The 16,140-nt window shown below is 53.7% G+C and overlaps 1 protein-coding gene and 1 long non-coding RNA gene across 3 annotated transcripts; one reads left to right on the top strand and one right to left on the bottom strand.

Annotated features, from left to right (window-relative positions):
* Nucleotides 1-1,667: 1,667 nt before the first annotated feature.
* FOXA1 (forkhead box A1) lies at nt 1,668-7,057 on the bottom strand. The gene is made up of 2 exons (XM_076343422.1): nt 6,739-7,057; nt 1,668-4,268 (listed from the first exon to the last, which is right to left on the bottom strand). The coding sequence occupies exons 1-2, from the start codon at nt 6,808-6,810 to the stop codon at nt 3,006-3,008; spliced, it is 1,335 nt and encodes a 444-aa protein (XP_076199537.1). The 5' UTR covers nt 6,811-7,057; the 3' UTR covers nt 1,668-3,005.
* Nucleotides 7,058-10,035: 2,978 nt separating this feature from the next.
* On the top strand, nt 10,036-14,891 carry LOC143162846 (uncharacterized). Of its 2 annotated transcripts, none has more exons than XR_012995806.1 (3): nt 10,036-10,137; nt 11,912-12,136; nt 14,187-14,891. It is a non-coding gene; the product is annotated as an uncharacterized LOC143162846 (long non-coding RNA). The 2 variants fall into 2 exon arrangements; XR_012995805.1 differs by lacking the exon at nt 10,036-10,137 and adding an exon at nt 11,045-11,388.
* The last annotated feature ends 1,249 nt before the right edge of the window (nt 14,892-16,140 follow it).

Consider the following 16,140-nt stretch of genomic DNA (forward strand, 5'->3'; position numbering starts at 1 on the left):
ACTGCCAAGTCTTAAACTGATCACAGAAAGCTGCGCTCTCTGCGTCGGGGACCCGCATTTTGAACACGAGCCGCATCCCTGTTATGTCAGTGGATCGTTGCCCACCGCAGCCACCATTTGCCTGCGAGAAGAAAAGGGAGGAATATAATCTTGATGGCGAGTGGCGAAGGGGCACACGCTGTATCCGTGACAGGCTCCGCTCCTTATCTATGAGAGGTTTGGAGCCGCGTCGGTCCGCTTAAACCCGTTTATTACCCACGCCCCGAATATTTCCATTACACACGGTCTGTGCTCCTCAGCTGATACGTGAAACCTGCTGCCTTATCGCTGTCGGTCGATTGATATTTTCTGTGTACAAGCCCAAGGCATTAAATCAATGTCTCCACTCTGCAGTGGCATATTCTCTATAGACTAGTCGGTGGGAGACAAGTGAAGTCCTGCTGAAAACGGGCTTCATCCTGCCTCGATGCGCGCGAAGCTCCTTTTGGCAGAAGCAGCGGGACTTCAGATAGGATCCACCTGCCCGGACTTGGTGCCGAGCAACCCCGAGCTGCCCCTGGCTGCAGGGGATCTGTTGGTGTTTGCCAGTTCAGGAAATACAGAGGGCGAAGGGGCTGCACAGCCGGGTCGGGGGGTACGCGGCTAAACCCGGCGTCCCGGGCACAAGCTCCCGCTCCCTCCCGCTGCAGGACCCGCATGCGGCAGCCCGGGCGGGACCCGCGGCAAATCTCCGCCCGACCGGGCGCACCCGCGTAGCATAACGCCGGAGCCGGCTCCGTCTCGCCGGGAGCGCCGTGCTCGCATCTCGGCCCTTCGCCGCCGGGCTGCCAGCGGCCGATCCGGCCACACCTGCAGAGCCCACGGCAGAGGGGCTCGCCAATTTTTTTTCTCCCGTTTTTCGCTGGGTAGTAGTGCTGGAGGAATTTGGTGAGATTTCTGGGACGCTGGCTTGGCTTTTCTTCTCTAAATCGACCCTCAAATTTAGTTTGTCGCCGCTGGCCCTAACCCGTCAGGGGGCAATTATGTGGTAATTATGAGAATTACACAGTTCTTTTATCTGGCGGCCGTGCGCGAAGGGGGGCGAAATCTGCTCACGTTTCACCGCCCCCCCCCCCGCCCCCCCCCGGCGGTACCGCTTGCTGGGGACCAGCGCTCGCCAGCGCGGCCGCTCTTGTTACGGGGGCCGATCCGAGCCAGGGCTACGAAGCGGGAGTCGGGCTGGGAGCTCGGCCCGGCCTTTCCAGTGGCCCGGGGCGAGGTGGAGCAGCGCTAGAGATGCTCCCCTCGGGCGTCGCCCCGTCCGGCGGGGAAACGCCGGGTCTGGCTGCCGCAGCCCCGGCAGCCCCGGCCGCGAAGCACCCAGGAGGTTACACCGCCACGGGTGGCTTTTTCCCTCCGTCCATCCCTCCCTCCCTCAACCTACCCCGGCACCGTGAATTAAAAGGAAAAAAAGACACCACCACATACGCACCCGCACACGCCGGTGGCATCGCGGCGCCCCGCAAACGCACCCTGCGGGCGCGTCCCCTTCCTTCCCCCCGCACAAGCTTGGCCGTACAAATCGTTCCTCTGCACATCCACGCTTTAGCGCTACGTTTGTTTTTCTGGCACATGGCTGCGTCCTCCGTAACCCGCCCCAGAAATTTTGGAAGAAAGTAGCGGAAGTCTTTCATCGTTAACGTTTGATTTATTTAAAGTCCTTAACTGCAAATGATCAAAAACATACTCCACGCATTAAATTCTCAGTTATCGTTTTAAATCAAAATATTTTTTCAATTACAATCACATTTATAAAATTAACAAAATTTCTTAAATTCACGTGTAATTCTTTTTTTACTGTCATTTAAAGCAATTTCCAGCTGTAAAGAAAGAAAAAAATATAAACCATGCAATAAATTAAGAACATTGAGACAGCGAACAGGAATAAAAATAAAACCCGTCTGGCTATGCTAACACCGTGTAAAACTGTGGAAAGTGCATTAACACTGGATGAAACAAGCTAACGATGGCGATAATTAAATGGCCACAAAAAAAATTGGATGTGGAATTTATTAAACAAGTTGGAAAAAGGGAGAGAGACCGAGCTCTCCTCTTTTCCTTGCGTCGGTGTAATAGTCAACGTTTCCTGGGGGAGGGGGAAAATAACCTTGTTATAGATACACAGTTCTAGCTGGTACACAATGAAGACACTTAAATTAAATAAGCATGTCATCCACATGTTGATGAGAGTTCCTGATGAACGAGAATCTTCAGTAACAGATGGGAAGGAAAAAAAATATCCAACTGGCTGTGACCTCTTTATATTACATCCCAAGACAGGTAACACTTGGAGAAAAATAAGGGTCGCATCCTGCACTCCAAAGCTCCAGCTGGTCCCCTCGGGAGTGCAGGATCCGGCCCGCAGCATCTGGGTGTCTGCGGGTTGTACTAGCCGAAGGTTTATTTTGCAAGTATCAAAAGGATGATCCGAGAAAGTAAATAGTCCTCTTGTTGCTTAGAGATTCTCTTAGTGTTTTGCTACTTCACAGCAGTATTGTCCTTCAAAGCCTTTTTAATTAAAAAAAGCCTTAAATGTCTACTCGCTTCTTCATCTCCGTATTGTTAAAGTATTGCCACATACCTGTAAACTTACATGAGATTATAGAGCACAGAAGGGGGGAAGACGAGGGGGGCGGCAAGCACAAACAAGTAGTTTACAAGCTCAACAATTTTTTCTTCTTTTTAGTAACACCCTGCAAAGGCTAGGGGGGATCTCCGGGGAGAGGGGCTGGGCGGCGGGGGCGAGAGGGGGTATGTACAAGCGGGACGCGGCCGGCTTTGCAGGAGGTCGTGGTGGATCATAACAACAAACAACGCGTTGCGAGACAATTAAAAAGTAACAGTCCTTTGCACGCAGCGTGCGGAAACACCTCGGTTTGTCGCAGGGAGAGGGAAAGGGGGGAGAGAAGCCAGGAAAGGGGAGGGGGGGGGAGAGGGGCTCGCCCCCGGCGGCGGGGGGTGCAGAGCTAGGAGGTGTTTAGCACGGGTCTGGAATACACACCTTGGTAGTAGGAGGGCTCTAGGGCCGAGGGCTCGATGCTGCTCCGGCCCGCCATGGAGGCGCTGCCCAGGGGCAGCCCGCCGGGGATGCTGGCCCCGTAGGAGGAATATTGCAGCGCCTGCTCGTAGGCTTTGAAGTCCAGCTTGTGCTGCTGCTCCGAGGAGGACATGAGGTTGTTGATGGAAAAGGGGTGGTTGAAGGAGTAGTGGGGATCGCCCTTGAGGTGGAGCTGGGGTTCGTGGGCTAAGGAGTGAGGGGGGTGCGGGACGGAGGCCAAGGCGGGAACGGAGCTGATGGTGGAGGAAGCGGCCGAGGCCGAGGTCTTTAGCTCTGTGCTCGATCCGCTGTGGTCCATAGACTGGGGGCTGGTGGACGGGTTGGAGCTGGAGAGGGAGGTGGCGGTGTCCAGCTGCGCGGGTTTATTGTGGCCTCTGTGCAGGGGGGAGTTGGAGCTGGAACTGGAGGCCCCGGCCTGATCTTTCCTGCCCTCCTGAGGGGCTTTGCTGTTCGCCGGCTTCTCGCACTTGAAGCGCTTTTGCCGGCGGAGGTAGCAGCCGTTTTCAAACATGTTGCCGGAGTCAGGATGCAGGGTCCAGTAGGAGCCCTTGCCGGGCTTGTCGGGGGAGCGGGCCACCTTGACGAAGCAGTCGTTGAAGGAGAGCGAGTGGCGGATGCTGTTCTGCCAGCGCTGCTGGTTCTGCCGGTAGTAGGGGAAAAGGTCCATGATCCACTGGTAGATCTCGCTCAGCGTGAGCATCTTGCTGGGCGCCTGCTGGATGGCCATGGTGATGAGGGAGATGTAGGAGTAGGGAGGCTTGGCGTGGGGGTAGCTCCGCTTGAAGGTCTTGGCGTCCCGCGTCCTGCCGAGGTTGGACTGGGTGTAGGCCATGGGGCTCATGCAGGGGTTCATGCCACCGTAGGGGCTCAGCCCGTTCATGGGGGCCGGCTGGGCAGACATGGCGTTGATGCCGCCGGGGCTCAGCGCCGTGCCCATGGCGGCCACGCCGGCCGGCATGCCGTTCACTGGCCCTGCCGAGCCCGCCGGCATGCCGGCCACGGCGCCAGGGCTCAGCCCGGCCCCCAGCCCCGTGTTGGCGTAGGACATGTTGAAGGAGCTGGAGGTCATGTTGCCGCTCGTCGTCATGGTGTTCATGGTCATGTAGGTGTTCATGGTGTTCATGGAGCCCAGCCCCGAGTTCATGTTGCTCACGGGCACCGAGGAATAGGCCTAGGGCAGCGAGACGGAGAGAGGGGGTTAGGGGGGGAAAGAGGGGCGGGCAGGACCCCGGCGGGGCCGGGGCCGGGGCCGGATCCGCCCGTCCTGCCCGCCCTGCCCAGCGAGCCGTGCAAACGTCCTGCCGCGGGATCGCCGTCCGCTTCCCCGACACCCGGGAAAGCGCTTTCCAAAAGCCGCACGGAAAGGCCGCTGGCGCCATGAAAAGGTCTAATTCATATTTATACGTGTTTATAAATAGACACGGAGGTGGGGGTGCTCGGTCTCGACGCGCTCCCGTTTTACCGGTGTGCCGCGGCTTGCGCGGGCTGCGCCGGGATTACCGGGGCGCACGGACCGACGGCCTTCCCGGAGCAGCTCCGCACCCCCGCAGAGCTGGGCTGCGGGCTTTACCTGCCCCGGGAGGAGGTTTTCTTCCGGCGTATTCCCGCGGTTTTGCTGATTTTGTGTCCCGTCTCGCTAGCTAAATATTTAAGCTCATCAAATTATTGAAATTTACGGGCGTACACCGTCTGCGCCAAGGAGAAACTGCCTGCACTTTCTTAGAATAAACTCACGCATCTCTCCCACCCTGCACTGATTTAAATTTCTATTCTTACACAAGATGCGATAATGTCTTGTCACAAAAAAAAAAAAAAAAAAAAAAAATCAAAATCAACAGCTCACGTCCGCGCATTTTATCTGTGGAAAGCTTCCCCCTTGTCTGCATTTTCTATCAAGTCAGTCTTTAAATTAAAGTTTAAAACCCCCAACTTTCCCAAAGTACGAGAAGCCTGAACTTTCCCTGCCTGAGATTTTCTACAATTGCCCGACGAGCAAAAATTGTAGCACCCTACCACATAACATAACTCAAAAAAGGCAGAACCGGAGAGCCTGAAATTGTGCTTTCCAGCACGGCGTCCGATTTCACAGGAGAGAGAAAGACGTTCCCAGTTTACCTCGAACAAAGGCAATACGGCGAAGAAAAGGAGGTTTAGGCGACGGTTATATGTATAAAATTCATTACTGTTCACTACAAATTCCACGAGCTTATAAATGCGCTTTTAATTTAGAGGATCACATTAATTATTTGAGATGGTAGAACGCGGATGGGTTTCCCACCTCGCATCCATGCAGTGATTCAAATTAAATAGCAGGGGAGGAGAAAAGATTGAGTCTAAAAAATAGCAAAAGCGAAGGTCGCTTAACTTTATGTTTGTGGATAATGAGTACGGCGAGGATAAATGAGTCTGGAACCGGCACATAATTAGGATGACCCTTATTTGCCCTTAGCCGACTTTCCTCTATTAAATAAGATGCCAGTAGGGCGACACGTATCTGTCTGTGCCCGCGTGGCCCTATGGGCGCTGTGTGCCAGCTCCGGGGTGCAGGGACGGGGCGTGGGGACTGTGGAGCCGGGTGTCCGGGTGTGCTGATGCAATGCCCGGGTGCGCACACCTAGGTGCCTGCCTTCGCTACCACACTTCCTTAAAACGGCTCCTTCCCGGGCGGGAACCCGAGGGGCTGCTGGCGGTGCTGCTAGGCGCTGGCTTCTCCCGGGGACCCCCACTGCAGAGCCGCAGCGGCACAGTGCGAACCCCGGGCCCCCGCAGGGCCGAGGCGCGCCGCGGGCAGGGCTCCGGGCGGTTCCGTCGCCCTCTCCTCTGCCGTAGCTGTTGGCGCTCGGGCCGGATCTCCCCCTTGCTTTACACCGTGTTGTCAAACAGGCGCGGGGGGCGGAAGCGCCTCCCGGGCTGCCGCGGGCCGGGCCGGGCCGGGCTGCCGCGGGCCGGGCCGGGCCGGGGCGGCGGGTCCGGGTGCGGGCCCCGCTCCCGCTCTGGCTCCCGGGGCCGCTCTCGGCAGCGCCGCCAGCCGGCCCGCGGCAGCAGCGCACGGCGCAGGCAGCCCCTCTTGCAAAGTACGAACAAACGGCTATTTTCCCCGGCTCCTTTCTTTTCGCCCGGCTTTAACAGGTGAGGCCCCCGGCGACGGCGAGCAGAGAGGCCGGCGGCCCCGCCGAGGAGCCCGGCGAAGGTGCTGCCCCCGCCCCGGGACGCGCTTGCGACCGGCTCCCTCGCCCCCTGCCATCTGCCGGGAAGGAGCCGGGGGCCGGCAGCGCGGCGAGTCCTCTGCCCCGAGCCAAGAGTTGACGGGGCGCTTTTGTGCGCGCCGCAACCGGCGATTACGGCTTTTAGATGAGATCAAGGGCTGCCCCCGGCTCCCCGGCCCTCCCAGCGGGCCCGCAGCCGCCCCGGGACTCCCTCAAACACCTCCCGGGGCTCTCGGAAGCCGCGTTTTCCTCTGGGAAGCCTGGCCGGCTTCAGCGCCGGAGGGAGGGGGGGAGGCACGTTTGCGCCGCCAGGATCTGGAGTGCAAACCGATTCCTCCGATTGCTGCCCCCCTCCAGACCCCCCAGCCCTTCCCCCGGCCCCCCCTCCCCCTTGCAGAGGGGCAGCAGCGGAGCCAGACCCTGGGATTCACTCACCTCCTGAGTGTCGGCGTAGTAGCTGTTCCAGTCGCTGGTTTCATGCCCTTCCATTTTCACAGTCCCTAACATTATGGAGCCAACCTGCCCGGTGTAACCATCCAGCCCTCTTGCAAGCGAGCGACGGGCAGCAGGAAAAGAGCCCGAAAGCCCGACCTAGCAGGAAGCCAGCTCTCAGGAGGGGCGGGGGGTGCTGAATTCTCCTCTACAACCAGCCAAAAAGGAGGCAGGGAGCGGTGTGGGGCGAGACAGTTGAGAAAGTGAGGAAGTGCCGGCTGGGATGTGAGTGGAGTTGAGCTGATGTGGATCTTACGTCGCAGAAGTACCCACCTCCTCCTCCTCCTCTCCCCATTTGTCCGCCGCACAAAGGCGTTCGCACCTACAAAGCCGGAGATGCACCTGCAAACAAGGCAGTTCCCCTCGCCTGCAACTCCCCCCGGGGCGGCACTTTATTTGCAAAGCGGCGTAATTGGTTTAAGCTTGTGGGGAAAGAAGGAGAGAGAGAGGTGGGAGAGGGGGAGAGAGTAGGAAAGGGGGGGGGGAGGGGGAGGAACCCACCCTTTCAGATGGACAGGACAAATGCTAGGAGGGATCGGTGGAAATGAAATGAGGTAGATAAGGGAAGGGCAGCCCCCTCTGTTTGAAGAGAATGCAAAAGGCCATCCAGCCTTAAACCCCTGAGATTAGGGGCGATATTTACTGAAGTCCAGTAGATGCTCCTTTAACTTGATGGCCGGGACGTGCTCCAAAGTCCCGGGTCCTGCAGTCCACAGGCTCCCCCCGGCTCCCGCCCCTCACTTCAAAGCTGGTTACCGCGCAGGTACCTCCCGCGGCGCCCCCGCTCCCAGCGCCCTCGGGGCCGGGGGACCGGGGCTCTGCGCTCCGGGCTGCGAGCAGGAGGGCGCGGCTCCGCGCTCCCCAAAGCCCTCCGATCCCCCCTTGGCCTGAGCCTAGCCCTTCAGACGGGTCTGTCGTTCTGTGTAGATGGTGATGATACTTCTTTTCTGGTGCCCTTACGTTTAGAAACCATGTGAGTCACCGCGCTGAGACATAACACTACAGGCACCCAATAAATGCGGACAGAGGCTTGAATGCGGATCCACCGATATTAACCTCCACTTGGCAAACATCAGGTGAGTCACTGGAACCATTTTATATCTTTACTGTGGAAAGCCTCTAGCCCAGAAGGCTCCTTTGGAAGCCTTCTGTGGTGCCACAGGCACCCAGGAGCAGCAATAATAAGTAGCGGGTATCTCATGATCAACTTCTTGCTCTTTAACATGATTTCTCGCAAAGAACAGGGGAGGAGGAATCTACACAGGCTGGTAAAAGGTAAAAAGGGGCAACACCGATAAAACAAATTGACATTGGACAACGCTCTTTATTATTATGGAGGGAATCTCGTAGTCTTTGCAGACGGATCGAACATTTTCTGTTTCTGCTCCTGCTCTGTCCGGCTCTTCGGGCTTATGTCAAGACCACAGACTTTTCCTGGGTTTCTCTGCCCTATCCTTTATGAGTTTGTTCCTACCTAGCTACTGGAACTTTTATCACCTGACAGTAAAAAAAAGTCAAAACCAACCAACCAACCAACCAACAACCCCCAACCCAAATAACTTCCCGGGCAATGGGAATTTGAAGGGGAAATAAAGTTTCTTGGGATTTTGAAAAAGGCTTGCGTATCATACCACACCAACTAAAATACACATCTGGGTCTGAATTTCTGCCGGGCACGTTTATCGTCCAGCAGGATCACAGTTGCTTTCACAGTGATTTGTCCTCGAGTGATCTGCGAAAACGTCACCCTCACAAGCACGATTTTAAAGTTTCTTATACAGAGACCCAGGATACAAATGACGAGATATAGCATATCTCCGCCTCGACAAATACGTTTTAACTTGTTCTCTAAATGCGTTTTCTGTTATCCCTTTCTTTGTTCTTTCCCTCATCGTCCTTCTTTTTTTAAATCTGGCAACAGAATTAAGTCAAATCCTCGAAACAAACAAAACTCTGGAATCAGCAGACGAGAACAAGGGATGAAAATGTGTCTTGAAGGAAATAAAACAGATAAAAGCACCGGATTAAACCCCTACTTTCTCAAATGGTCAAACTACACCCGTGGAAATTGGAACAAAACCCAGTGGAAAATCTGAGAGATATTAAAATTGAGGTCTTCGTGTACGCACCCTCCCCCTTTCCCTAATGGAAGCGGTCTATCCGTCTGAAAATAGAGACCCTTCGGTGGTGGCTTGTTCATTTTAGTACTGGAGGTCTGTTCAGAACCCCCAGAGCAGTACAGCTGCGTGCGACGAGGCTGGGAGGGGTGCAGCGGTCCCAGCGACCCCGCTGGCGGCGCCTCCCCGCCGGGTGACCTCGGGGCGGTGCTGCCCCGCTTCCCAGAGCCCAACCCCGCGGGAGCAACATCCGCCGGGGCGCCGGGCAGCCCACGCAGGGCTCACCCCGTACCTGGAAAAAAGAGCAGGCACGAAGCCGGCCACGCTCCTCGGATGCTGCTACGAGCCGCGGAGGCGTTTTGCCAGGCGGAGCAGACGTGGCGCCCGCTCGCCGCGCCGGCCGGCCCCTCGGACGCCCCCGCCGGGATGCCCGCCGGCCGGGCCGGGCCGGGCCGGGCCGCGGAGGCCGGGGGTTGTGCAAAGTCGCAGCGCCTCCTGTTGTCCGGCTGCGGCTCGGGCTCAGCTCCCTCTTTCCAAGGTTGCTCCCAGAGGTGAGAGCGCAGACGGGCTCCTGTCTGTAATCTTAGAGAGCCTTTTGGCTGGCTGTACAAATCAGCAAGCCCGAGGCAGAGTCAGCCGCTGCTGGAAATTCCCTTCGGCCCGGGTTGCTGTGTTGCAGCCCTGGTGGAGAAAAGCCCTCCTTGCCTGAAGAAGAGGGTCCTGACGGCTCTGCCTACGGCCACAGGAAAAAGAGGGTATTTTGGTAGTTGCCCTTGTCCCGCACTTGAGCCTCTGCGAAAACCCTGTGTGCGATGCTCCGAGAGTCCAGCGCGATTTGTCCGTACCCTTTGCAGCAGGCTCAGCGGGAAGGGAAAGGACTCTCCTAGGATGGAGGACGCGTGATTGCAGCCAGGAGCTCTCCAGACGCGCTTAGCCGCTTATGCGTTTTCTAGGCTTCAGGACGGTAGCCCTGGCCCGATTTACGCAGAGCCTTTCCCCAGCTCTCGTTAGAGTAGCGCCAGTTTCTGATCAAGCTGTACGCTGGCTTTTTTTTTTTTTTTTTTTTTTTTTTTTTTTTTCCCAGGGGGAGCTGTTTGTGCAGCCTGGAGGAAAGCGGAGGCTGAAGTGAGCTGTATTTTCCCCGTCTAAACGGGAGCGAGGTCTCAGCTCCTGGCTCCGCCGGTGCGCGGGGCCGGGGAGGAAAACATAATAACTGCGCTAAAAGGTGAGAGTATGTGCGTGTGGTTTGGGTGTGTGTGGAGCGGGGGGAGGACGTCCACGGGAGTCCGTGTTACCAGCGCTGGCAGTGAGAGCTGGGCCCCGCAAAGACCGCTCAGCAAGCGGCCGCTTTTTGGGAAGCGCATCGCTGAGGGGTCCCGGCTGTCAGGCCGGGCCGAGGGGCCTCGCCCGTGGGAAGGGCCCTCCGGCCGCGCCGCGGGGAACGGAGCGGGCACCGGCGCGGCGCTGCCCACGCAGGGAGCCGCCACGGCCCGGGAGCCCGTCGACGCCCCTTGCCCAGAGCGGCTCGGGAGCGCCGCTCGCAGGTGCTGTCCCACGCGTGGGGCGGGCGGCCGTAGGAATCGGCGGGGGGTTTAATTTTAACTTTGGAGCGCTATTTTAGTTCGCTCCAGCGTGAGAGCTACTTTTCCCCTGGCAGGGGCAGCGCCTGCCGGCCACCCCTTCGATTTAACTTCCAGGGTCTTACTTGATTTTACCCAAACGCCATCGTCTCCTGGCCGGGAATCTCTCGGCAGTGCTTGTGCGGGGCAGATCGGGAAGGAGCTGCGAGGCTGTGTCCGCATCAGGATGCCTTCCCTGCTCCTCACTGTACAGCCGCCTTCTCTTTTCCTCGGATCTGTCTCCCGCAGAGGGTCGTTGGTACCTGGCTTTCCAGGCGGGCCCAACACGAGGAGGGGAGCTGCGCAGCGGGTCGCCTCAAACGCCGTGGAACCCCTCATCCTCTCCCACCCTCTCCCTGTCCTTACTCATCCACCCCTCCCGACGGTGGGAAATCCCTCTTCCCATTTGTTTCCAACCCGGAATCCTCCCCCACCCACGCGGGCAAACAGTAATCGGGTGGGAACGTGCCGGTGTCGGTGACTGCCGGGAGCGCCCCTCGATCCGGAGGGAGCCCATCGGGGCGGCGGCGGAGTCGGGGGGCTTGTTTCCCTCCCTCACACAGGCAGAGCCGCCCTGGCTCTGCGCTCCTGCCGCTGAGCCCTCAATGAGAAGAGCCGGCGGGGTCCCCCCCGGCTGCCCGGAGCACCCCCCGGCGGGGCGGTGGCTCCCGCGCCCCCGGGCCCCGGAGTTCACGAGCCGATAAGGTGCCGTTTACCTTCCTCTCGCTCGGGAGCAGCGCCTGGGCAGGTGCGGGCACTGCATGGGGTCAACACTTGCTTTGGAGCCTTTTCTGCGTGAACTTTTCTCACCTGCGACCATGACAGGCAAGCGACCCCCTTCTCCCGACCAACCCGAGGTAGGAGGGGGGCACCCCCTTTTCTTTCTGCACCTCCTCCTCCCCGGCACCCATGGTCTGGATCCTCCTGGGCGGACTAGACGTGCCCTCCCGCTGCCCTGTCCCCGGCAGGGAGGGCCGGGGGGCGCACCCCTCACCGGGCGGGCCCTGCCTCCCCGCTGCCCGCTTCTCGGCCGCCGCTTTTCCGCCCTTTCAGCCGCCCCCGCCGGGCGCAGGGGGCTCCGGAGCGGCCGGGACCCCGGGCAGGTGCCGCCCTGCTGCCGGCGGGAGCGCAGCGGCGGGTCGTCCCTCCGGAGGCCCAGTCCTGCCGGGGCCGCGCCCTCGGGGCGCCGGGAGCGCTCCCGGGGGGTGCCAGGCCTGCCGGGCTCTCACGGGTCACACTCAGGGTGCGCCTTTCATGGGCGCCGTACGAGGCCCCGGAAGCATGGTGTGGCTCGTTGCAGTAGCGACTTTCCGTTGCCGGATTTTTTTATTTTATTTTTCCTTAAATTTCATTGCAATTCAATGCATTTCATTTTTCTAGGCATCATTCCGCATGTAGTGACTTGAACGACACTCCCGACGTAAAAAATAATACTCCCCCCCGAAAATACTCATGTATCAGATCAGTTAAAGGAGAAAGAAGCACAAATAACAAAATGAAAAATTACAAACAAGTTAATATCCGATGGTTGAAGAGATGAGAGTAAAGAAACCTCTGCTGTCTTGTTTACTTTCTCTTTACTGTAACAAAACAGTTTGTAACTAGGTAAGTCACGACGCATTGCATACAATCACTTTATTTTTGCTAGTAGGGCTAGATGTGTGTATGCTGTTTGCAGAACTCCAGTTGGCAGGATGCCCACACCGCAGTGCGTGATTGGCCAAGTGTGCTCTACTTACTTTATGTAAAAATAAATGCATTTGATACTTCTCATTTGACTCAAGAGCAGCCATGTATATATTTATTTCAATTATTGGGTGTTTTATTTATGTTATGATTTACTGAAATGTAAATGGAAATGCCTCTGTTGTTTATTTCAATCAGCGTGCCAATTCTTATGCAATTACTCGATATATTTTTTAAAGTTTTGGGTGGTTTGTTTTGTTTTAAAGTAACTGCAGTAATACGGCATACAAGAAACAGTACCAGAGGAGATGGGAATTTGATTATGCACAGAGATAAACAGATATACACCAATGGCACCCACTTTGTCGAATCTTATCCAAATTGCAAAAATGGTATTTCAGGACATACACAGACTTTTTGCAATACACATATAAGGAAGCAAGAAAGCAAACTGAGACAGTGAGTGCAGTTAATCTGTATAAACCGGTATAAGAAACAAAGCTTGGTAGGAGAGACACTTCTGCATGAATCCTAGAATTATTTCTTTGTTAAAGTTGCCCAAGTGACTTCATGGACCAAAGTCTGCCCCCCTTTTTTTTTTCCCACCAGTACCTGCTGGTTGAACAAAAGGTATTTCCACTCTCCATGAGTCTTGCTTCTCCAAAACCTGCAGTGAGTTCTCTATGAGAACATCTGTTTTACTCATGTAAACCAAATATTGCTGTATTGGACAAGAAATGCAAAGCTGATCAACTGTTTGTAATATTCATGCCAATATAATACTCCAGTTCTTCTGCAAACTGACCTTCCTATGCAGAAGGTGGACTTGGTTTGGTAACTTGGATTTTGAGTGATGGAGAGCAGAGGAATGCTACCCTTCTTCCACTGCATAGCACCATATTTTCAAATGGTTTGCTCCATTCTCCTTTACTTGCAAAGAATTATTAATTTCCCTGCCTCTGTCTCTACAGCAGTTTTACGGAAAAGCACTGGGAGAGACCAGTGTCCGTCACAAATGGCTTTCTTGCCTGGCTTCAGCTCTGAAGAATCAAATGTACAAAATCAAGGCTGGCTTATTTAAACTCCTCCCCAGGGAGCAGTTCCACAGCTTTACCCAGCTTGCAGTTCCTAGAGCATAAATTAATTCAGGCTGAATTAACTGCACATTTTCTTGAGCTGTATTAACATGGACACCCAGCAATCGTGGGATGTGTGGCAGCACGATCACATGTATAAAGAAACACTTTGGCCATTTATTCCATCAGGGGACATACACTAACCTATGTATAGCAAAAATGGTGTTTGCCCTGGAAAAGGATGCCTGGAGGCCCTATGTAACACGTTCTGTAGTTTACATTGAAATGTGAGAATGTGAATATCAACTGGTAACACCCTAAAATCATAAGCAAGACCCATAAAATAGGATAGTCAACTAGCGTCTATGGGAAAGTAGAGGAAGGTCTGGATTCGGTAACATTTTAGGACTCCTCAGGGGCAGCAGCTGTTCAGTATTTTGGAGAGTGGTTGGTCCTCCCAGCAGTTGGCCTAAGCTTCTGCTGCTGCTTCAAGCGTTTCAAGGGTGAATCTCCCTGCTGAGCAGATTTAAAGAAATGACATCAGGAAGGTCACTTAGCTCACCATGTGCATTCCCTTCTGTTGTCACGTTTGCTCAGTTCTCTCTGTAACTACTGGTGAGACAAGGAAGAATCAGATGTAATTCATTCCTCCTCCACCCCTCCCCAGCCAATAAGGCAGCTGCCAAAGTATTTCTGCAGTGCATGCGGTTTCACGTTTACTCCTTTTTAGGTAGTGACTTAAGCTGGGATGATTGGGAGGGAATCCAACACCTGACCTTTCCTTCAGTTCCTCCAGAAGAGAGAGATCCTCTCTTCCATCCCAACAATTTCATAGCTGGATCAGGTGGCTTTCCTATTAACCATTGAACAAACAATCCTTTTCCCCTTTTCAGGATCAACATCAAGGATCACCACCCATCCTGTGCCAGAAATCCTTTAAATCTTTTTTAACATTATCCTTTGGGGTAGCTGGAACTTCAGCCTCCGCAGACACCTCTCCTCACCCTTCGCAGGGCATTTCCTTTTGCTGAAGAAACTGATCAGATGTGAAGATTTTTCTTGCGATTAAATGGGATTTCTATGTCCCGTAACACTGAGTCTTCTAGCTGTGAAACCTATGAGATCTACAAACACACACATATATATCTACATCTATATATCCACAGTCAAGCTGTTGTCCTAAGAGAACAGAAGAGTTGGGCTGGAATAGCCGACTGGAAAATCTGCTGTATTAACTGAAAGACAACAGACAGCAGAGATAATATGATCAAATTTTAAAACTAAAAGAAGTAAAGGGCTGAGACCAGCAAAGACTTCGGCAGGTGTTTAGCTGTAATTTCTCCGTTTATTGCTTACAGCCTTCTTCAAAGCCAGGAGTGTCTCTGACCTTGTGCCTATAATAAAGGCTATGTGTGATGGGCTTCTAGAAGTAACTCATGTAATTTCTCTTGGGCTATGTAATAAAATGGCACGTATCTGGAAATATTACAGTCACGTCATACTAAAAAATAAATCTGGGATTCATGATCACTCAAAATGACCAAGTGATTTTCTCATTATAAATACAGTTTTAAATAAAAGGGCTCCATCTTGTTTCCAACTTTTTATTTATTTTTATTTTGAATTAGAAAGGAAATGCCATTATTTAAATACTGTGTTTCAATCGGGAGAGAAAAAAAAAGCAAAGCCCAAAATCATAGGAGGAAGAAAAATTTTAACTATTTCTGCTGGCATAGTACTGGCAAATACAGATATCTCACAATCATAATGGAGATTAGTAGAGCTGGGTGTGCATATTTGTTGTGGATCAAAGATAGGATATAGTGATTAGAAGAATGACAATGCTTTCAACACTCACAAAGGGATTGAATGTGTGATGTATAATACTAATTCCACAAAACCTTTCTATGGCTGCTTACTGCACAAGGGATTCAATATGGATTGATCACTGAAAAAAAAAGTATTTCCTTCAGCTCAGCTGAATCAAACCCTTGCAACTAACCAAAAAGCTTTTCAGTATTGACACTGTCTGATTTAAGAGATTATTTCCCCCCCACCTGTTTACTTCACTCTTCTGCTACGGATTACTGTCCCCACAGTGTAACTGTCAGAGAAGTTTGTGTGCTACATTCCCAACGGCCATACTTCACAGTTCAGTATTTTAGCTTATAATTAATTGATTTTCCCTGAGTATTTATGGCCATTTTATATATACATGTGGCAGAAATATTAAAACAAAGATGTTGATGCAAAGAACAAACAGTAGCCTGTAGCCTGAGGATACATACCTCTGATTTTCTAACTACTAGCAGTCAGAAGCACAGACTCAGTTATGAATCTGCCACTGGTTCTACTAGGGGACTTTGGAAAGTCATTCAAACTCTCCTTGTTCTAGCTCCTGGTCTCTAACATGGGATAATGCTACTTGGGCATCATGGTGAAACTGTATTTGTAAATATGCGGTTATCCTTGCTAGAACTATTGCATTGGTGAATAGTTTTGAGCAAGCGTACTGCCATTTTGAGGCAGACTAGACTAGAGCTTTGGCTGTAGCACACCGAAGGGGAGAGAGCAGCATCCCCCAGCAGGGCCTTTGGACTATTTCACGTGAAAAGAGTTTCACAGCCAGCTAGAAAAGGATGTGCATCTCAGTCTCATTCCAGCGTGAATTTGGATCATGGCAATGATGTGCACTGGGGGTGGGACTTCCTATGTGGCATGGACTCAGCCAGTTTAGGAGAAAAGAAACTGCATTTTCGACTTTCTCCAACCAACTGAACAATTTTTTAATGATCGCTTTTCTTTCTAAAAAGAAAAAAACCTTCCTTGTAACATTAATAGCCTAAT

This window comes from Aptenodytes patagonicus, chromosome 7 (assembly GCF_965638725.1).
Source record: "Aptenodytes patagonicus chromosome 7, bAptPat1.pri.cur, whole genome shotgun sequence".
Taxonomy (NCBI): Eukaryota; Metazoa; Chordata; class Aves; order Sphenisciformes; family Spheniscidae; genus Aptenodytes; species Aptenodytes patagonicus.